The 22,980-nt window shown below is 39.5% G+C and overlaps 1 protein-coding gene across 1 annotated transcript; it reads right to left on the bottom strand.

Annotated features, from left to right (window-relative positions):
- Positions 1-1,247: 1,247 nt before the first annotated feature.
- tmem174 (transmembrane protein 174) lies at positions 1,248-3,497 on the bottom strand. Its single transcript, XM_072693370.1, has 2 exons — positions 2,761-3,497; positions 1,248-1,365 (listed from the first exon to the last, which is right to left on the bottom strand). Exons 1-2 carry the CDS (start codon positions 3,495-3,497, stop codon positions 1,248-1,250), a joined length of 855 nt encoding a protein of 284 aa, XP_072549471.1.
- Between the last annotated feature and the right edge of the window lie 19,483 nt (positions 3,498-22,980).

The raw sequence follows: 22,980 nt of genomic DNA, 5'->3' as shown, positions 1-22,980 counted from the left end.
ATTATATTTGCTTTATGAATATGACATTTTCTTAATATATGAGAAAATTTCAGAATTTCAGAACATTATTCTTCAGTGCAAGACAGGGCTGTACTACTCGGCCTGTTTTAGCTAGACTCTTCACAGATGTTCACATCGTTTCTGCAGACACTTTTACCAGCAGCCTTTACGCCACCCATCACGATTATAGCTTTCTACATTTTAATGACATTAACACACGTCTCTTTTATTAAATATCCAAAAGGTTTAGTTCAGACACACGCTTCCCTGTAGGATAGTCTTTATGAAGCTGGTTTCAAAGTTTATTAAACTGATCGGTTACAGTAATAAAATACACAAGACATGACTAAAAGGTTTATTGACATATTTAATAAAAATACACACACACTATTATATATATATATATATATATATATATATATATATATATATATATATATATATATATATAAATTGTCATTTGTTACTTTGTCTGGTGTGATCACATTATTCCCATAAGAGAAATAGCAAACAGACATGAAAGAACAGCCTTTACCTTGGCAACTTATTACTATCATTGGATGCACTGCAAATTTGCTTGTTGCCATATGGCAACACTTGTCTAATCAGTTTATATGAATCTGAAAGCATGTAAACTTCTTTTTTCTCTTTGAGAGTGCTTTATGTGATGTGAAAAAAGTACAGACTGGAGGAGAATGACATGTGATCAAAAAGAGTACCATGTTACACATAAAGACTAGATTCCCACAGGACGTGAGCTTTTATGGTATAATTAGACAAAGAAGTCAAAAGACGGTACATGTTGCCATATGGCATCATCATGCAGTAGAGGGTTAATAAGATACTATCTTCCCACTGCAAGGTGAGAGTAAAGTCCTTTCTGGTTACAAATTTCATCATGACAATGCAGCTTACCAGTGAAAGCCCAGACATATAAGACTCTATAATTCCCCAAAACAGAAGGACCCCAGACAACACTCTGTTGTGTTTTTAACAGTTTTACATTTCTGTTAAAATTTCTGTTTACATTTCTGTTACATCTCTGTTGTATAAAATCAAAAAGATAAGATCGTCTCATCACTGTTCAGAATCAGCGTAACATCCGCCAGCCGAACTTTTGGATAAACTGTAATGTCAGGAGCATTCTGTCCTCATTTTAAGGTACAAATGTATCTGTATCTGTTTCATCACAGATGAAAAGTAAGGAAACTTTAGTGTCTTTAGTTAATTTTATATTACAAATCATTTTATCTGGAAGAACTGTCACATGATGGGGTGAGATAAAGGTCCTCATATGCTGGTGGAGAGATGCTGTCTGAAGCTTCTGCTTTCTCTTCATCCACTTCCCCGCTCTGATTCAGGATCCTTTCAAGAAACATGACACGTTAAGATTAAAACACCCATTCTTTATTATATGGTTTAAATACAAGTCAATCATAAACCAAAATGGACATTTTTATCTTGTAAGTTCATATCCCTGGCTCTGTTAAACACTATTTATTGTATTATATCCTTTTAAAGACAGGATTCCAGCTTTTCCACATCACTTTTGTCCAGGTTTAAAACATCACTGGGCAGGGGGAAATAACATTAACCAGTAATATCATGTTTCACCTCATCCTCCAATCATTTATCATCAAAAGAAAACACTCTCAGAGATACTCCTCGATGCTGACGGAGGGAAAATGTGTTATGATTTCTGATTCACACTGACTATAATAAAATCTTTAACCTGTTAGTTACATGTAACAGGAACAGTGAGAATGACATGCTTTAAGGAAAGCCAAACATGAAGGATCTTAACTTGGTCACATATTAACAGATTCAGGAACAGCTTGTGAGTTGTGTGCAAGCAGCTCTGGTGAGAAGTCTAATGAGAAAATAACGTCTGGGGCTATTAAACTTAAACTTGATGGATCTGACTTTGTTGAAGATGTAGCAGGTATGTTTTTAATGTTTCACCATTAGTTGATGTTGATGTACCTGCTAAGAAATAACCTAATAGCTGCTGTTGTCAGTACTAACTCATTTCACCACGGGTGTGCATTTAAAGGGGCATTATGTAAATAAATAAACAAAAATGTTTGTGTGGGTTTATGTACAAAAAGCAGTTCATTTCAACCACTTGGCCAGGCAAACACCATACATTAGCTTAAGCAAAACCCTCAATTCAATTGCTTAAGGTAAGGTTCTATGAGGTTTTGCTCTGTGCCCCAGCTATTCCTCGGGTATCTAATCTTAAGGTTTGTGCTATCTCTCTGATAGGCTTGTATTGTTTTGTGCTTGTTTTCAGACTAATGATGGCTTCCTTCACCTCTTTGGACTGCATATTAAGAATTTTCATGAGCAGCTACCAAATGCAAAATTAACACTTGGAATCAACTCCAGGCCTTTATCATCTTAATTTGCCATGTGAGTGAACAGGCTGCACCTGAACATTAAACTGGGCATCAGTCAATTGTGCAATTACGTTTAAACCTGTGAAAAAGGAAGTATTGTGTAAAAAAGGCTGCAATTTATCAACAGTTAATGCAATGTTTTTGTTAAACCCTTTGAATTTGGGATGTATGTCTGTATTCATATATTGTTTGCTTGATTTAAAATATTCTGGGGTGGTGAAAAGAGACAAAACTACAAAAATATTGTAAATATCTATTTTTTGACTGTAAATAATATATATATTGTCATTCTTAATAAATACCTTTGGTGCTTATCTGCATCCAAAAAATTTGACCCTTAAATACGATAGTTGCACCATACCTCGTTTCCCGTCCTTCTTCAGTCAGCTCATGTGTTTCGCCATCTTCAGAGAAAGCAGGGTTTTCCATTGGGTATATGCTGTAATAATGTGGCGGTGTGCTCACTGTGACAGCTAGGGGCTGTTGGTTTGGTTGGAATCCAGTAACTGAGCTTAGGCTACTGTCCTGTACTGCCGAAGTATATGGTGGTGGGATATATTGCACCACAGTGGCTCTGTGGAAGGTAATTGGCTGATTGATGCCAGAGAAGACAAAAGACGGCCCAGACAGTGGTGGCAGGTCGATCTCTGGCACTCCTTCATCGGTTTGGATCTTGCAGGCTTGGCAGGAGAACATGCGAAACTTGCAGATGCTAATGAGCACAAATGTGCCACCTACAGATAGCAGGATGGGCCCGAGCAGTTGTGTCCACTCAAAGTTGTTACTGACCTCGTAGTTGATCCAGCCCATGGCAGTGAACGTCATCCCTACCAGACTGAGGAAGACGCCAGAGAAAAGCAGTGTAGCGCCTGCTTTGTCTCCATCAGACACCTGACCTTCCGGGCGGCTGGGCGGCTGGGCAGGCATCACCGAAACCACATTCATGGCAAAATCGTCAGGACTTTGTCTGGTGGTTTGCGTCACAGTGCTGACATCAACGCTGTTGTTGAGTTCAGACATGCTGGCACCAGAGCTGGCCTCATGAGACTGACCTCCAGTTATGGTCTTCCAAAGATGTTTCATGCTGTTACGTTTCATTTGTACAGCCTGTCCAGTGTCCCTCTAGCGAAGAAGGATTCTCGCAAGCAGTCTTTTGTTTGTCACCAGCTTATGTCCTCTGCACTGTATCTATTCAGTCATTTCAACATTAGTTTAGAACTTTGGTTAATGGTTAAAAGGTATTTTGACCTTGCGCAGGAGCTTAGCATACCACCTAGTCATTATTAAGAGATCAGTGAAATGTTAAATCTCTAGACATGTGTTTCAATTGACTGGCTTGAATTACAAAGACCCATGTAAAAGCAGCTTTCTTTGAGTCATACATTAGGTTTCAGGACATGTAAAGGCTAACCCTGAAAAAAAGGTATGTGGTCTGAGTAAAACTTTTAATGAAGGTTCTTATTCCGATCTCTTTAATAACTTTTAAGCATTTAAGACATACAATACACCACCTTCAAATGAAAATGCAATTGTTATGTGTGTGTTAGGGGGGTGGGCAGGCAACACCAAAATAATGTTTACCATTGGAACTGGCAGCACAGCTGGCCTAAAGAGACTGACCTCCAGTGACACTGACCTCCAGTTTTCCAAAGATCATTTTTGAGAATATCAGAGAATATCAGAAAATAAAAGCCAGTAAGAACCAGTAATCATGTTTTAATCACTGTTATTACTTTATTATTAGCAGCTAAGAACAAACTGTTTCTTTTACCCATAGGCTGACTGAAAAGAGCTAGGCCTGTTCGAGATAATTAATGTAAAGCATTGAGAACAGAAGCTAGAAAAAACAATACATTAATGACTAGTGATCATTTCTGCTAGTGGCCCATATTGGAATTCCTCATAGCATGTTACTGTAGAAGCCTCTAAGGACACACTTTCTCACTATCATCACTTAGATGTTACACAGTTGTTACAGAAAAATGTATGGAAATGTTTTTTTCTTTGTCAATTTTTCCCTTTTTTTTCCAATTTGGTACTGCGAATTAACACACCTGTCTGTATTATCCCCAGCAGTCTCCAGCGGAAAGCGCAGAATCTCCAACTCCAGTGCACCAGCTAACAGACGCCGAGACGAGTGATGAGGGGAGAGAGCACCACACAGAGGAAGCGTGGCCAATTGTATTGCCTTGGACTTTCTTTTTCTTGGGCTGCTGAGAGCAAAGCAGTATGGCTCAGGATTGGAACTTACGACCCTCAGACCATAGCGGCAGTGCATTAGACCACTGAGCCATTTAGTGCCCAAAAATATATATAGAAATATGCACAATTTATATTTAATCTTCTTATGCATGCATTCAGCTGCTTTAAGTTGCCCCCATTGCTGACACAGAGGTGCAAGTGCACACACACAGCTTGGCAAGTCCCTGTAGAGAAGTACTTCTAATAGAATAGGACTCTCTGGAGCTGATAACCATGAACCTATTGGCACCATGCATAACTGAGCTGCGGAGCAGTGGAACTGTGTTTTCTGGAATGATGGATGGTGCCCCATTTAATTCTTTTGGGATGAGTTAGGAAGTTGGGGATGAGGTGGGGTGGTGATCAGTCAACATCCTGACCTCACTAATGCACTTGCTGCTGAATGCAATCAGGTCCTCACAGCAATGCTTCTAGTAGATCTAATAGAAAGCCTTCCTCCCTGGACAGTAGAGACAGTTACTCCAGCAAAAGCAGGATAATCTCTAAACTTTAATACCCATGATTACAGAAGGAATGAATGAGCAGGTGTCCCAAAACTAGTTCATATAGTGTATTTTAAGATGGATAACAGTACTAAGCCTGGTTTTTAAAAACAAAAATCAGACCCTAATTTATATATGTATAAATATATGCTGTCATATTACATTGAGAACATCTCAGCACAGTCCAACAGGGCAAATCAGCTTCATTTTTTATGTAAACACTGTGTGTGAGTTCATCCAAATTGCAACAGCTATTAGGGTGATTGTCTGAATAATTGAGAGTGATTCAGTCCAATTGCGAGCAATTGGAGAATGTTTGATACATTATCTCATCTCTCTGGTCGGATACTGAATGTGTGAGGCACTCATTAACCGATGCCTCGTTACACTCATATGCATGCAAAAGCCAGGCAGAGTTGGAGGGGAGAGTGCAGGGAACGGGCACGCATGCTCTGTCCTCCAGACAAGGCAAAAGCTGGAGACACGTTGCACGCACGGCCTTGTGAAACGCGAGCCACAATCCACCTTGTCAGATGTCATTTGACACTGTCGCCTCTTAAGCACGGCGTTATGCATTACTTATCACCGCATAAGTCATACCACAATGGTTAAACAGTCGTTCTTGCACGTTAGGCAAAGAGCCTTCATCAGGGATCACGCAAGGATGTGTCAGGAGCAAATGTGAGCTGTATGAGAATGAGCAGAGGGAGGGAGATGGAGAAGATACACCAGATCTTCCCTTGCATAAAGGCACGCTGACTTGCCATGAGTCAATTTTAGAGCCTTGAATGTACACAACACGTCACAGGACACCTGCTTATCAGTTGTTTCTTCTGAAATCTAAAAGTTTATCCTGCTTTTGTTGGAGTAACTGTCTCTACTGTCCAGGGACGGCTTTCTACTAGAATTTAGAGCACTGCTGTGAGGATTTGATTGTACTGTTGGATAATTTCCTTTCCACCTCATCCCATTTGGATGGAGCCCCATCATTCCAGAGAACACAGTTCCACTGCTCCACAGCTCATTGCTGGGGTGGCTTTATACCCCTTCAGTCCACATCTGGCATTAGGCATGGTGCCAATAGGTTCATATTTTTCTGCTCCAGAGAGTCCTATTCTATTGCCAATACATCTCTACAGGGACTAGACAAGCTGTGTGTGTGTATGTGCACATCTGTGTCGTCAATTGGTGCAACCTAAAGCACCTGAATGCATTCAATAGAAGGGGGTGTCCACAAACATTTGGACATGTAAAGTATCTGTCCAGTCGTTTGAACTTTCAACCAGAGCAGTCCATGGATCAGCCATAAACAGGACACATAACTTATTAAGTGTCTCCTTTGCCATCCTGACCTGAGCCTGTGTGCATGCCGGAACATCCCAGAATAAAGAGTGCTTATTCATAGTGATCCAAGATCAGCAAATCTACTCTCAGAATCTTCACATATTATACATTAGCTCTGTTCTTCAGACCATACCTCTTTTTTGCCAATCCTATTGTAATAGTTTTGGCAGTAGACCGGCAAATCCTAGCCGCCCTGTCAGTAACTAAACTAAAGAAGTCTCTTGCCCCATAGAGTCATGTTTGTTGTGTTGCCTTCAAAAAAGACACCCTTGATCCTGAATAATTCATACACAAAAGTAAACACTCGCAGATATGCAAGCATGTTTTCCTGCTGCATGTTGAAGCAGTCTGCTCATCTCCCCGGAGACACTAGCTCTTACGTCGAAAAGCCCGTAGAGTGTGAATCGTGTGGAAGAGGCCTGCCACCATGTCATCACGCATGACTGTTAAGAATTTAGGACAGCAGAAGAGAGGGAGGCATGCATATGCAATTAGGGACTGAATGCGTGCACCTTTGTAGGCGCATTATGTTGTTTAAGACACTCACGTAGCCACTTACAGTGACAGATGAATGAGCTCAAGATCAAATTACCTCTTCTCAGTCTCTGAGAGCAAGCAAGGTCCCGCACCGCTTATATACGCCATCGTTGTTTGCCTGTGGTACAGCTTCTCTAAGGAGAACTCTACCAAATTTTCTAAATTGTTGCATAATTAAGTCGATTAGGCATGAACCAAGTTATTCGGAGTGGTGTCATGTGAAAGGGTTTATTGCAGAGAAACGTACATGGATTTCTTTATGGTGGTGGTGATAAGACACAGGGGTCACAAAGTGTTTAACCATCTATTCATCCGTCAATCTTCTAATCTGTTTCTTTTTGGTCAGGATTGCAATGGATCTCAAGCTTACCCACACTCCAGTCCACCACAACAAAATGCAGCCATTTTATTTACTTTCCCAAATGTCCAGTGAGTCCACGTGACCTTTAAGTGTTTATGGGTAATTCTTCAATTGGGGTCTCTTTTTACCATCTTTTTTAAATAAATATTTTTTTTTAATAAATTGAGAAATGAATTTGTTTTAACTATGTCAAGATAATGCTTTACAGTAAATACTTAATGATGATCATGACTAAACTTAGAATTCAAATATTTATATATATAATATAAGTGGGATAGTGCAGAAATCCCAAAAAAGAATATTATTTTTTCAGCCTTTACTTCATTTCTGTATTCTTTAGAGCTCTATAATGAGACAGTATTGTGCTTATATGGACTGAAAATTTGTTTTAGGAAGTAATGTATGTCCTTTTAAATTCTAAACTGTTAAAAAGATTGTAATGGTGATGGGTATGGAGAAACTGAAAACCTTTCATTACCCTCCCCTGGTGTCATTATCACCACAGCCAGTTTTGTGTTGGTTTTGTGGTAATGAAAATTTTCATTTTTGTCAGACAAAAAGACCCTAGTTCATGTATTTCCTAACACCATTCAATAACTATTGTAATCTGTGCTTTAAACACATATAATGTAATCATTTAATTTTTTAATAAAATATTGACAGTATGAATGGTAATGATGCTGAATAAATGTCAATACATGAATAAATTACTCACTGTTCCATACATAAAAAATCACTCTTCTCTAATAGTTGATATGTGCTCTCCTGTCAGTCTTTGTTTCCATGGGTATGTCATGAACAAGTGTTACCTTCAAAGAAATCCTTCCAGAAATCATAAGCAGTTACAGTAATGATGGCAATGTAGGTGTAATAATTTATATTCATATGAAATATATGTCGCAAAGATGTGAATGTAAATAATACATTATGCCCTTTTAAATATGCATATTGTGATTTTACCAAAGAATTGATCACTTTTTATCAACTTTTTATTGGAACAGAGATGTTTTGAAGTCTTGGTTGGAAAACAGATCAAAGTAACTTAATATAAGTCATTTATTTTGTAAGAAAGTATTTCTAAAAGTATTCCTTGAATTCAAAACCTAGGGACATAAGAGTTACCCTATATACGCGACACGTATATGCAATATTAATAATGGTAAAATATGGTCACATGACACCCTACAGCTACCACTTCACCAGAAATATATTACAAAACAAATCGACACTATTCTGAAACCACATTTCAGGAACCAGGCTTTGTTTTAACTGTAATGTTCATAAAGGTAAAATATTGGTTACCAAATTACAAAATGTAATTTTCTTAGGGTACTTAGACCTTATCACTTTCTTACCATCAGAAAACAATGTCTTATTCATCAGGAAATGTCTTCATGAGCATTTAATGCAATAAGAGACGTAGTGACGTAGCTTTCAGATGAGATTTTCATCACCTCCACTCTGAACCACTCTGACTCAGCAAGTTTCACTTTCATATCAAACACTCTGGATGACTTTGTTGACATATTACCTGTAATATTTTGTGAAAATGTCTGGAAAAATTGGTGGAATTTCCCTTTAAGAAACGGGACGTCACCTGAGAGACATTTGCAAAGAGAAAGGGCCGAGCATGTGAATGTTTAGAATCGGCTAAGACTCTGGGCATGACACACTCTTTCAATTAGGCCAAGTCCAAATATTTATGAGAAGAACATTTCCTCTCCACTCTGTGATCATGGATGGTGTGCATGTGTGTATGTATGTGTGTGTGTCTGTCTGTGTTGTCTGATGGTGTTTGATGTGTAGTTCATACAGAGGTAGCACGCACTGTTGGAATTATTCATCTCTCTGTAGACTTTGTACTCTCAGTGAAGGTAAACTTTGCGCTTTGAAATTTTTCCGTTGTGACTTTTGAACCCCTCTTAGTTGCTACATTCATCAAACCGACTTATAATTGTTTTCTAAATGCAGTCCTGGAGTGTGTAACCTTGATTTTGTCATTTGCTGTGCACTGAAACTACCATTAGCCTTCCATTTTCTTCATGAAGTTGAGAAAAAAACAGAAGACATTAGTTGTGTCTGAACTTCCTTTCTTGCCTGCTTGCCTTGATTTTGCATGGTCTGGTAGCCATGTGGATCCGTGTGCTAGTCAGCTCTGCTGGTACATTTAATGACACTTTGAGCTACAGATCATGACCTGCTGGCAAAGTCAAGTAAAGCAAACTGTAAGTTTCATTCAACTGTTCAGAAGGAATTGAAAGTATCATTTTAACATATTCTTCTGTTTTTTCTCCAATATATACTCTGTGTTTTCTTCAACTTTCCTTTGCCAAATGTCAGAATCTCCAAGTTACCAGCTCATAACTAGTAGAATCCAACATAACATTAGCTAGCAGTAGCAGACCTAATTGCTAAAGTGGAAGTTGGCATTGTTCTCTTTATAGCCTACATGAATAGCTGATGAGTCCTCGAGAGCATAATTGGCTTGAGGTACAGATATCCAACAGAATTGGCAGTATGTTTAGCTTTCTAATGAGCTTGTCTTGGCAGCACTATAAAAAGATGCAGTGGCACCTTACATGCCATGATGGGACGTATCCTCACCCTTACAGCACTGAAAACACAGACCTTGGGGGAAAGTTGGGGGAAAAACCAGGCAAAAAACAGCAGACAAGAGGTTTAGATTGGGCACCTCTGTGGTTCAGGCCCATTTAAAGAACTGGCCTCTTTCCACAGCCCCCCTAGTAGTCATTTCACTGGTGGAATGGAGATTGGCTGATTGGATCTTTTGTTTTTACTGGTTTAGGAGTTATAATGCTTGATATGTTCATGCTACACACTATGTGTGTAAAATACAGCATGCGTGCAAATGTTTGTGGAGACCCCTTCTAATGTATACATTCAGCTGCTTAAAATTGCTGACACAGATGTGCAACTGTAAGTATTGCCAGTAGAACAGGACTCTCTGGAGCAGAGAAACGTGAACCCTTTGGTACCATGCTGCTTCAGCCCAAGTGAGTGAAGAATCACAGGTCCTTCATTCCTGCTGCCAGAGTTTCTTCAATGTAACATTACAATGTGCAATTTTGCCATTTCCCCATGTGCAGTTAAGGCTCAATGTGCAATTATCTGTAAATAATATTGTTCTTTCAACATGTATTATTTATATTGTATATATACTGCTAATTTATCTACTTATTGTAATTGAGTGTCTTGCTATCCCTTTGCTGCTGTGACACTGTGAATTTCCCCACTGTGATTATCTTATCTTATCTTATCATTCTTTTACCTGGTTTACTCATTTTAGTGCATTAATGCATATGAACCAGACTGAACTCAGATATAGCTCCTGCTGGGTTGTGAAAATCCTCCTCTGAATCAAAAGGTTCTTTGTGCAGGTTGTTGACCAAGTTAGCCAAGAGCATGACAAACTATATGATGGATTACTTTATACGTATGGCAGATTGCTTTTCCTAAGCTAAGCAAACATGCAAAGCATAACCAAAACAAAATGAGCACTGCGATCCCTAAGGAGACCACCACTTGAGAATTTTGAAACATTCATTTCTTTTTGAAACAACTGCACTAAAAATGTTAAGTTAAAAATAACCCAATTTGGATCATTTCTGGGGTAGGAGCAAGAAAAGGATATACAGGAAGAATGTCCTGTGTTCAGGATAGTACAGTGTGTGCAGAATTATTAGACAAGTTGTATTTGAGAGGATTCTTTTTATTATTGAACAACAACTATGTTCTCAATCAACCCAAAAGACTCATAAATATCAAAGCTTAAGATTTTTGGAAGTTGGAGTGGTTTTTTTTTAGATTTGGCTATCTTAGGAGGATATCTGTTTGTGCAGGTAACTATTACTGTGCAGAATTATTAGGCAACTTAATAAAAAACAAATATATACCCATCTCACTTGTTTATTTTCACCAGGTAAACCAATATAACAGAAAATTTAGAAATAAACATTTCTGACATTCAAAAACAAAACCAAAAACAAATCGATGACCAATATAGCCACCTTTCTTTACGATGACACTCAAAAGCCTTCCATCCATAGATTCTGTCAGTTGCTTGATCTGTTTACGATCAACATTGCGTGCAGCAGACACCACAGCCTCCCAGACACTGTTCACAGAGGTGTACTGTTTTCCCTCCCTGTAGATCTCACATTTTATGAGGGACCACAGGTTCTCTATGGGGTTCAGATCAGGTGAACAAGGGGGCCATGTCATCATTTTTTCTTCTTTTAGACCCTTACTGGCCAGCCACGCTGTGGAGCATTTGGATGCATGTGATGGAGCATTGTCCTGCATGAAAATCACCCCACCTCCACCTTGCTGGCGTCTGAGTCGGAGTGGAGCTCTCTGCCCTTTACTGATCCAGCCTCGGGCCCATCCATCTGGCCAATCAAGAGTCACTCACATTTCATCAGTCCATAAAACCTTTTTTTTACCATAAAACCTAAAAGATATTTCTTGGCCCAGTCTTGACATTTTATCTTATGTTTCTTGTTCAAAGGTGGTCGTTTTTCAGCCTTCGTTACCTTGGCCATGTCCCTGAGTATCGCACACCTTGTGCTTTTTGATACTTCAGTAACGTTGAAACGAGCTCTGAAATATGTCAAAACTGGTGGCAAATGGCATCTTGGCAGCTTCACGTTTGATTTTCCTCAATTCATGGGCAGTTATTTTGCGCCTTTTTTTTCAACACTTTTCTTGCGACCCTGTTGGCTATTTGCCATGAAATTGATTGTTCGGTGATCACGCTTTAAAAGTTTGGCAATTTCAAGACTGCTGCATCCCTCTGCAAGACATCTCACAATTTTTGACTTTTCAGAGTCCGTCAAATCTCTCTTCTGACCCATTTTGCCAAAGGAAAGGAAGTTGCCTAATAATTAAGCACACCTTATATAGGGTGTTGATGTCATTAGACCACACCCCTTCTCATTACAGAGATGCACATCACCTGATTTACTTGATTGGTAGTTGACTTTCAAGCCTATAGAGCTTGGAGTAGGGCAACATGTATAAAAAGGATGATGTGATCAAAATACTCATTTGCCTAATAATTCTGCACACAGTGTACATATTTCTGTGCATTTTAACATGTAGTAATGGCAGAGATGGCATTTGTTCATAGCTGTAGTACTTATCTACGCAATATATCTTATTTTGCTCAACCTTGTGGAGTACACCTGATATTTGGGTCAGACTGAGGTAAGATCATGTTCGTTTGGAGTTCGTTTGGGACCAAACCAAGACCACTTCCTCTCAGTAGTCTCGGTGCGGTTGTTTTAGTCCACATCAAAGAAATTACTCTATTCACACCTGCCTAAACGAATCTTACCATGGGAAAACAAACCAGAGTCCAATTTAACCAGACTAAAAGGTCCCGGTGTGCAAAGTGCCTGTAGTCCCAGCAGCTGGCCTCCACAAAAACTACCCAAAGATTATATACAGTGGATATTAGCTAGCAGAATGACCCAACAGGCTCAACTCAGCATTTGGGTAGTAAAAACAAAGCAGCAGTTTTTAGAGTGTGTGAGCATAAGAGAGCTAGGCACGTGTTGATCGGTGCAAGGTTTCAAAAGCTGGACCCTTGAGTCCAAAAGGTTTTGCAGAAATTGCTCCTGCCTGGAAGTCCTGAGTCATGTGTCTTGTTTAGCATGGTCTTTGTCTGGCTCAGTCTTGACAGCTGGAAGTAAGGAGCAACAATTGTACGAAGGCTCGAATTTATTTTACATTTATGTGATGGAACATCAAGAAAACTACAGTTCAGTTATAACAGGTGACAGATATCTATATGCCTGTAACAATCAGTTTGCCTTTTACAATACTCTATAAAATATTTACATTTTTGGCCTTTTTGGCAAAAGTTGTGGCTTCACTATTTTTTTTTCCACACAGAGTAAGAATTTAAAAATATTGGTTTATTTTTTTGTTGCTCAGTCTTCCTCAGTTCTAGAAACACAAAAATGCTAATAAGAAAAAAACTAAGCATGTCAAATAATGATACTACTGCTGTCTTGCAAAAACCTTTATACACCCAAAATGACAACTTTCTGACATAAGGAAAAAGCCATCCTGTGCAAACACCTCCCAATACGTAGTACCTACCTCCTTTTATAAACTCATGATCTTGGAACCAGCACTTGTTTAGAAATGGCTGTGTAAAGCTATGATCATCCTTAGGTCTGCAATGAGCTCCTTGGATTTTCCCATTGATCTGTGGGTCAATCCAATGAGTGCTGTCAAACAAACCCCTTTAATGTGGGCACAGAGAAGCTGCTAGCTGTAGTCAATCATGATCACTTACAGAAAGTAACATTTTATAGACTTTGGAACTTTCAGGGGCACTGAATTCATAATCTAAGCAGGTGTATGTATACTTTTGACTCTGTGTTGAATGCATGCAATGTTGTGCACTAATTCTGCTCCAGGATAAGACTAGTTTAAAAAGTTACGTTTAGCAACGGCTAATTTGCTACACCAGCCATGTGCTCAGAAGACTGCATCCGCTAGAGGATCTGTTTTGGAAGAAGTAAAACCAAAAAATGGGAAGATAAGAGGCAAAAAAATGGCCGAAGGGTGTGGCTATGATATGATGTCACCAACATGGCCTTATAGAGGAAGGGTAGGGTGGGGGTTTAGTTGGACAGAGGATAAAAGGCAAGGTGTTAGGCAAGAAAAAGCCAACAAAAATATTGTAACATGCTACTAATGTTCAACGCAAATTTTGTTGCAGATTTAGCTAAATACAGTTTATCTTTATTTATCTTTATCAGTTTATCTGTATTTTCATTGGGTGGGCACTGTGCATCATCAGCCCACCTGTAGCTACAAAACTCAAATCACAAAACTAATAATGAACTACTTGACAACAGGGATACCACAGTGTTATGTAACATAATGCTAATATTTTTTGTGCTTGTCATCATTCAATACTGGCAAAACTGTAAATCCATTTCAATGTGACACAGATGATGGTGTGCCAGTATTGGCAATATATTGCCCAGCGTTCAAGTGCCCTGTTGTCCTCATCTACCCCTTCCACCTCTGGATCCACCCCATGCCCTCCCCCTCCACATCCCGCTGTTCGTGTGGAGAGTTCAAGGCAGCAAAATGCTCCGGCTACACGCTAGGCTTTATGAGGAGCCTCACCCTCCACTGAACATTGCTTGCCTGCCTGCAGTCTCTATGATGGGGGGGGGGGGGGGGGGGTCTAATGGATTTTCATGGCACGCTCTTCTTTTTCCTCTGTCCAACTAAACCCCCACCCTACCCTTCCTCTATAAGGCCATATTGGTGACATCATATTATAGCCACACCCTTCGGCCATTTTTACAAATCAACAAAGAGAAAACACACCCAGTTTTTGCTGTCAATGTTATCATATCTTTAACCAATCATCTTAATATGCTGCTTAAGCCCATCCTAGAAACAACCAATTGATTCAATTAATAAATAATAGAAAGAAAATTACGCACTTGTGGCAAACCATGGAGGTGAATGACGGTTGCCATGGATGCAATGCTTTCAGATCTCCGAAATAGCCATATTCAGTCAAACATAGGTCAATCAAAGGTCAGATGCTGAACTGAGTGGAGTCATGAAAGAAAATCATGTACATTTTTAAGTGTCTATAATAATAATAATAATAATAATAATAATACCCTCCTGTTATTCTTAATAAACTCCTGTTATTCTCATTTGATCCCTTATTTCCTTCAATTGTTATACTCAGCTATGTTGTAAACCTATCATACAAGGGTTCTTCACTTATCCAGTATATTTTATAGTTCTATATTTTAAGATTTTTTCATTTTGCTTATTCAAACACACTGATTAGGCAGGAAAGGTGTGCAATCCTTGGGTTATGATGGTGGGATCTGGTAAAAGAAATGCAGCTACAGTAGTGAAAAACGTTGAGTATTGTAGAAGCTTTCGAGGAGGGGGGGGTGGCTCTACAGGAGTTAAGATGTGGCCTTCCCCCCATCATGGCCCCCGACCTTGTGACAAATTGCCCATGACGTGACTCTGCTCGCCAGGCACGAAAGGCCCATTCTCTCAGTCTCTCGCTTCCTCTATTCCCTGGATTCTGCTTTCCTGCTGGAACCTCCCGCTGTCCCACTGCCCTGCTCACTCCTGTCCTATCTTTCTCTACTACTCTACTAGACCCAATTGTGTACTAATTAATTAACACTGGTTCTAGCTGTTTTTCTTTTGAGTATACAGTAAGCAAGAGGGGTGTAGCACAGTGCCATATATAGCACTATATATATATATCTCTGTACCTGATCAAATCAGTTTTGGTGTATATATATATATATATATATATATATATATATATATATATACACAGTATATACAGTATATATTGGATTTTGATAATAAATGGGGGCTTGCTCATTTATTTGTGCTGTTTATTTGCATTTACATCGGCCTCTGGCTAAGTAACTTACAGTCAACCAGACTGAGCTGATAACTAATTTTTGTTTTTTAAAGTTTTGTGTATATAGTCAATACCTTTAACATTGTCCATTTCTTCAGTTAAACCAGACAATGGTGAATGTATACAGATCTGCAGCTTTCTCCTAAATTAATGAAATGTGTATCATTTTGCTTTGCCAGCTACAGACAAGACCCCTAACACTACATCCAGGTACCTGTATAAAGTGATTCAAATGTATGTCAAATTTTTTGAGGTGTATAGGTCTGCTTAGCAGGACGGTTAATGTAGAATATCAGGATTATTTTCAGGGTAAATAAGGTTGTGTTTATGTTGAATTTTTAGGTCAGTAACTGTAGAACAATGGAATTATCTCTGGGGTTATTATGGCTGTGTTATAGGTCTGATTAGCATGACAGTGTAGAGTTCAGGATTATTTGGCGGGGGAGAGCTGTGTGTAGGTCTTCTTAGCAGGGCAGTTACTGTAAAACTATGGGATTTTGGGGGGGTTAATAAGGTTGTGTTTAGGTCTGCTTAACCCGACAGATACTCTAGGACTATGAGATTATTTTGGGGGTTAATAAGGTTGTGTTTAGGTCTGCTTAACTGGGCAGTTACTCTACAACTATGGGATTATTTGGGGGATTAGTAAAGCTGTATTTAGTTTTTTGAATTATGGGATTGTTCTGGAGGTTAATAGGGCTGTGTTTAGGTCTGGTTATGTACTTAGACGGACAGCTACCTAATGGAAGTAAGAATTATAGTGTTAGAGTAGTCATAGTGTTAGATGACATATGAGCACAAATACAGTTGAACTCAAAGATCCTGAAGGAATAAAACAAACCTGCATTCAGGTAGTGTTTATGCAAATGCCATTAATCGCTACCAAAAATGGACCGGATACCTCAGGCCTAGGACACAAAGTAATGACCAACTAAAGCCAGAGGTATGTAGAGATCGCAAAGTGAAACATTTCCAGTTACACATCTGGTTTAAGCATTTGAGCAAATATTTTGAGTGGCTTTAAGTCCACATCAAGACATAGTTGTAAATGCTCTTGACCCGCAGCTAATGTTCCTACTGGTAGCATGTGCTTCTCCTCAACCAGCGCAAAGTAAAAACAAAAGTAAAAATCTTTACAGCATTATTTATTGCCATTCCAGTGGATGGAATCTGAGGTGCCAGTTGCGGACCACAAGATGTGTCGTGGGGAATGTGAAGGATTTCGGCTGGTATGAAGAAAATCCCTCCAGCACTTATTGTTCTGGGAGACCTACCAAGGTATGGAAAGGGAGGAGGTGGCAGGTGCTGAGGGAAAGCAAGAGTGATATGAGGTGTGGTGAAGAGAAAAGAAAAGGGGCAGAAAAAAAAGAAAAGGGATCAGAGGCCGAAAACTGGAATAGGAGCTTTCAAAAATGATGAGAAAAAAAACAACCGAGAAAAGAGTGGAGAGAGAGTTAGTGAGTGAATGAGTGAGGGAGAGGGAGAGGGAGAGAGGGAGAGAGGGAGAGGGAGAGAGGGAGAGAGAGAGAGAGCAAACCAGAAGGATTAAAGAGGAGTAAATGAGGGGAAGAGTGCGAGATGGAGGAGAAAAGCAAACACATTTTTAAGTTATGAAGGTCCAGCGAGTGTGTTTGTTCAGATGGTTTTGCTCATGCTGAAGAGGGGGTTCTGGATCAAAAGGCCGTGTCGCTCTGAAATGGAGCGTAAATGTAAGTGATGTCGCTCCTGATCTCTCCTTCTTTAATAACTCAACTCTATCGGCCCACTGAGCCGCTGTGAAAACACGGTCAGTGACAATATCCATGGAACGTTTTAAATCAGTTAGCAAAGAGCCACAAGGCCTGCTCGTTTGTAACCCTTCTGTGCAGGGACTACAATCTTCAGTCTGCTTCACTGTTTACATATACTTGCACTGACCATGAGCTTTAAAGGTTACGTGGTATAATGAAAAGGTTAAACTTAAGACCCTTTAAGCTAGTTTGTGAATATACTTCAAATCTGAAGTACGGGACCTGGGTGTGCTCGTGGAGCTCTCACCTCACTTGAGGAGCTCTCATTTGCTCTCAACTAGTATTAAAGTTAAGCCTTTTCTATCCCAGAGCAATGTGGAGAAACTTGTAGACGGTAGAATAGATTTTCTCAATGCTCTGACTGCCCAACTTCTACAGCCTACACAAAAACAGCAAGAATCATAAGAAAGAGCACATCACCTCTATTTAGAAACTAAAATCACTTAACTGGTTATTTTTTAAGGGCTTGAAATTATTTTACTTGGTTCATAAGCTCCAAATGACAGCAGCAGAGCTCCCAATAAAATATCGGTTTATGTTCTAACAAGTGATTCGAGATCTGCAGATTCTGGCCTTCTGCAAATGCCATACAGGAAGAGTGGAAAGGCCTCTTTCTGTTATACGTCTAAACTGAGGAACTAAATTTCTCAACCTTTTATTGGACAGCCAGGCTCGGCAGTCATTTTTAAGAAGAATTATCGCTACATATCTTTTAAGGAAATCTTTTTTTATATAATTATTATAACTCTCTCAATATACTTTATAAATACAGTTAAAGCAACATTAGTCAGTTCCTTCCTGTTCTAAAACAATTGAAGCCAAAATTGTTTGCCACGTTGTTAAATTTGCAACCAGAGTCTGTGCAGTAGAGACCACATGCAGATCCAGACTGGCCTACTCATTTCACAGACCTACCCTCTTCTCTCAAACTAAGCATGTCCCGAAGAACCAGAAGCAAAGCAAATTTTTCCACTGGATAGCCAGTTTGTCCAATAAGTAGAGTGTTTTGACAGTGAAACTGTAGCTTATGTATTTTATTGAAAAATGATTTACATTTCCATCAAATTACAATAAAGAAGCTCAGCTCTGTTTGCTGCTGAGATGAACCAAAGCTTCTGCAGTCCAGTTTAATCCACAAGCTGCTGTGAGAGAGTTATCATGCAGCGGTTACAAGTAAATAAGAAAAAAAAATAATGTTACAGTATTTAGCACGTCTGACTACACTAACGTTAGCTAACAACTAATTAGATAACATTGAGCATTTTACACAAAAGATCAGACTTACTAGATAACTGCAAAGAATTTTGAGGAGAGTGTCTAACAGCACCATGCAACATGAATAATAGTATGATTATCTAGCTAGTTGCCTCACAGGTCAACTACAACTCAACTACAAGGTATTGCAGATTGTCTGTTTCAGCCAAGGCTGTTAATCACTTCTTTCCATTCTTTCCAATTTCTTCTTACATTACAGTGATGTAGCTGCTTATGACATAATGATCTTAAAATAAAGCAGAATAAGGTTTTAAACCGAATAAAATACAAAATGGGCCAGTATTAGCCCAGGGAAAACTCATTGTTGGAATTTGACACTGGAGATGGAGAGACAGTTTAGAGGAGAAAATGAGATGAAGTGGTCATTAAAACTTGGGGGATGGGCGAAGCTACACATAATGCAACCAGCCAGCAAAGGCACTCGACCTGTGGTGGCTTCACATTTGAAAGAGGTTGTGCTGTCCATGGTTTTCTACAGTCATTGGTCAAGAATCATGAAACACAACCTCTAGTGGTTAAGAGGTAAATAATAATACAATAATACTGAAACATTTTTTACTAGTAGATCCACCATGAACACAATGCTTGCCTCAAAAAAGAATTAATCCATCCATTCATCCATCTATCCATCTTCTTCCCGGCCACTGTTGTGGTGAGTCTGGATTATACCTGGGATCACTGTGCACAAGACAGCAATACCCCCAGACACCCATTCACTCAAACTCTAGCAATTAGCCTAGCCAATTCATCTTCTTTTTTTTTGTTTTGGTTTTTGGGAGGTGGGAGGACTGGACCAAGCTCCTCACAGACAGAGATCATAGGGGATGATTAAACCCACAACCCCAGACCCCTGGAGTTGTACGGCACACCCCACCTGCTGTGCTACTGCATTGCAACCTTTATAATATTCCTTCTTGTTTGTATTCTTCAATTTTGCTTTTCATCTCATCCACCACCGTATTTAGCCATAAACATGATGACACGATTAAGTCATTCAAGCCCTCAGTGGAGCCATTTTTTAAATGTAACGTATGAATAACATTTAATAAGCTAACATGGAGCATGGCTGCCAGTTAAGCCACCCCATCACAAGCTTGGTGTGTTGAGCAAAAAAAAAATTATAATAATTTTCATAAAATAAAAAAAAGACTAAAATAGCAAGATCAGTTTTGGAGTATGAGATGCATAACAAAAGGACAGATTTCTGGGTGTAGAAAACTAATTAGGATGTCGGTTTGGCAAGGATTTTGTGGAATCACTCAATCACTCACCTATCAAATTATTCCATTCATCAGCTTATCAGCTTCTTCCTGGTAAGGGTCAAAGCGGGTCTACCTGGAATCATTGCGCACAAGGCATGGACATCCCCTGGACAAAGCTCCTGTCCATCACAGAGTTCCACACATACCAATTCACTCACACCTTGGGGCACAAACATGAACTTTCATTCACTTTCAGAAAATTTCATGTTTATTAAAAAAATAAAAGAAATTCATTAATGAAAGTTCAATTCCGTTAAATAAATATGAAATAAATGATGGAATTCTGGAATTCAGCAGCTGCCCATACAGTGTGAGATAATCAGCCACACACCACAGCAGCAACAGCTAGAGAGGGCTGATGGGCACTGGAGTGTCCCTGTAATGAAAAGGGGGGGAGATGAATGAGCACTGTTTGTGAAATTCTAAGTGTGGTTGACGTGGAAGTGGCGAACAGTGAAGTAGATTAAAGTGGACTGGTGATGGCAGACTGGTGTATGAAGATGACTTGATCAACTCCATGAGCATGAGGTCCCTCTGCTAACACACCATTAAAAACAAAAACACGGATGGCTCGCACATGTGGGCAACTTTTATTTAAGCTTTAAGGAGCACTGGCAGTGCAGCAGATGTGGTCGGATGCATGACTGTGTAAACACACACACACACAGACTGAGAAAGTAGCAAAGATATGTAGCTGTACCTCCATACCTAAAATGTAATGGAAGCATATATACACAGTCATATCAGAGAATGATGATCACCCCTGGTGTGGAATGAACTTGGCCCATTAGATGAGCTCCACTGATCGTATAGGAGCACTCTGTATTTCTATAAGTACAGACTGTAGTCCATCTGTTTCTCGCCATACCTTGGTAGCCTACTTTCACCCTGTTCTTCAGTGGTCAGGACCCCACAGGACATTCTCAGCACACAGTGACACTGACATGGTGGTGGTGGTGTGTTAGTGTATGTAGCGCTGGTATGAGAGGATCATACACAGCAGGGCTGCTGGAGTTTTTAAACAGAGTCCACTCACTGTCCGCTCTATTAGACACTCCTACCTAGCTGCTCCACCTTGTAGATGTAAAGTCAGATACAGAACCTCATCTGTTGCTGCACAGTTGGCATTGGTCATCCCCTAGTTCTTCGTCATTGGTCACTGCCCACAGTGGATAGTTCTGGTTGGTGGACTGTTCTCAGTCCAGCAGTGCCACTGAGGTGTTTAAACACTCCAGCAGCACTGCTGTGTCTGATCCAATGCAGACACTGCCATGTTGAGTAATTCAGTAATCTAAAATCTAGACTTGTTCATGTGGTTTCTGACTCTGCATGATATTCTCTCATCTATAAAACAATTAACCAAAATACAGTTGTATGCAAAAGTTTGTCCATCCATTTTATGGACTGAAATGAAAAGAAGTAAACACAGCAAACTATATATATCAGATGCGCATAACAAGGTCCTCTAGAGTTCAACTCTCCTCAGGTCTTCGGTTTGCCTGCGTTTCTATTGGAATTCAAAAACTGTGAATAAGTAGCAATGCCATAACTGAAGACTTTTGTGTTATACTGAAGATATATCTTATGACTAAGCAGTAAGACTAAAACCAAGAGGAGAAAATTATACTATACTGATTTGCAAAACTGGCCAGTATTATCACAGTAGCTTATCTGAATAAGCCAGACACGTTAATGCTGTGGACAGAAGTAAGTAAATTAGCCTTTTAGCCACAATCACCAAATGTGAAACATTAAATGAAAAAAACTTGCCGACTGTTAAGCATGGGAGTGAATCTACACTAAACAGACAAAAGTACTGAGACACCTGCTCAGTGACAAGAGTGTTAGTGAGGTCAGGATGGTGGATGATCACCACCCCACCTCATCCCAAACTCCCCACCTCATCCCAGAAGTACTGGATGGAGCACCATTATTCCAGAGAACACAGCTCCACTGCTCCACAGCTCAATGCTGGGGGCTTTATACCCCTCTAGCCCACTTCTGGCATTAGTCATGGTGCCAAAAGGTTCATGTTGACCTGCTCCAGAGTGTCCTATTTTATTGGCACTACATCTCTACAGAGACTAGTGTCAGCAATGGGCACAACTTAAGGTTACTTAAAGCAGCTGAATGAGTTAATTAGAAGGAATGTCCACAAACATTTGGACATTTAGTGTATCATGCTTTGGCTTGTGTGGCAGACGACAGGGTCACTGTTGGCTAGATATTTCTGGTTGGCAATTTAACATACATGTCTTTTTTTAACTTGGTCTTTATGGATCATCTTAGACATTTGTGATGTTAAATGGCAATTCCACTTTCCCAAAATGGCCGGAATATTTAAATGAATGTGTAAACAAAGTCAGTTAGAGTGGTTTGATCTTACAGGAGGCATGTCTCCAACATGTAGTGCCTCTGAAAGCTACATCAGAATGTCATCACACAAAATGCTTACAAAAACTCTGGCTGATGCCTGACATGTTTGAAAATTGTTCAAAGACAAGTTGAAGTTAATTTATTTTAATGTATTCATGACAAAAGAAAAAAGTTTTAAAGTTTTAAAATGCAAGTCCAAATAAATTTGATGTATTTGCACTACAGACATGGCGAGCCCTGGTTCCTATCACCACCACTGTAAAGAAACCTTCTCTATAATGAGCCATTTACATTAAACCACCCTCAATGACTTTGGTTTACATCTTAGATCTCAGTGTAGCTGAAATTCTGAAATGATGGTGGATTTCCCCTTTTATCTTTATACTTTATGTATGTAAGATATATGTGTATAAATAAAAAAATAAATTCGG

This window comes from Salminus brasiliensis, chromosome 1 (genome assembly GCF_030463535.1).
Source record: "Salminus brasiliensis chromosome 1, fSalBra1.hap2, whole genome shotgun sequence".
Lineage (NCBI taxonomy): Eukaryota > Metazoa > Chordata > Actinopteri > Characiformes > Bryconidae > Salminus > Salminus brasiliensis.
Note: the sequence above shows the minus strand (reverse complement) of the source record. Positions and strands in the feature narration are given on the sequence as shown.

Coding starts and splice junctions, on each gene's coding strand:
- tmem174 (XM_072693370.1), bottom strand. CDS start 3,497: ATGAAACGTAACAGCATGAAACATCTTTGGAAGACCATAACTGGAGGT. Junction 1,366..2,760: donor GAAGAAGGACGGGAAACGAG/GTATGGTGCAAC, acceptor GTTTCTTGAAAG/GATCCTGAATCAGAGCGGGG.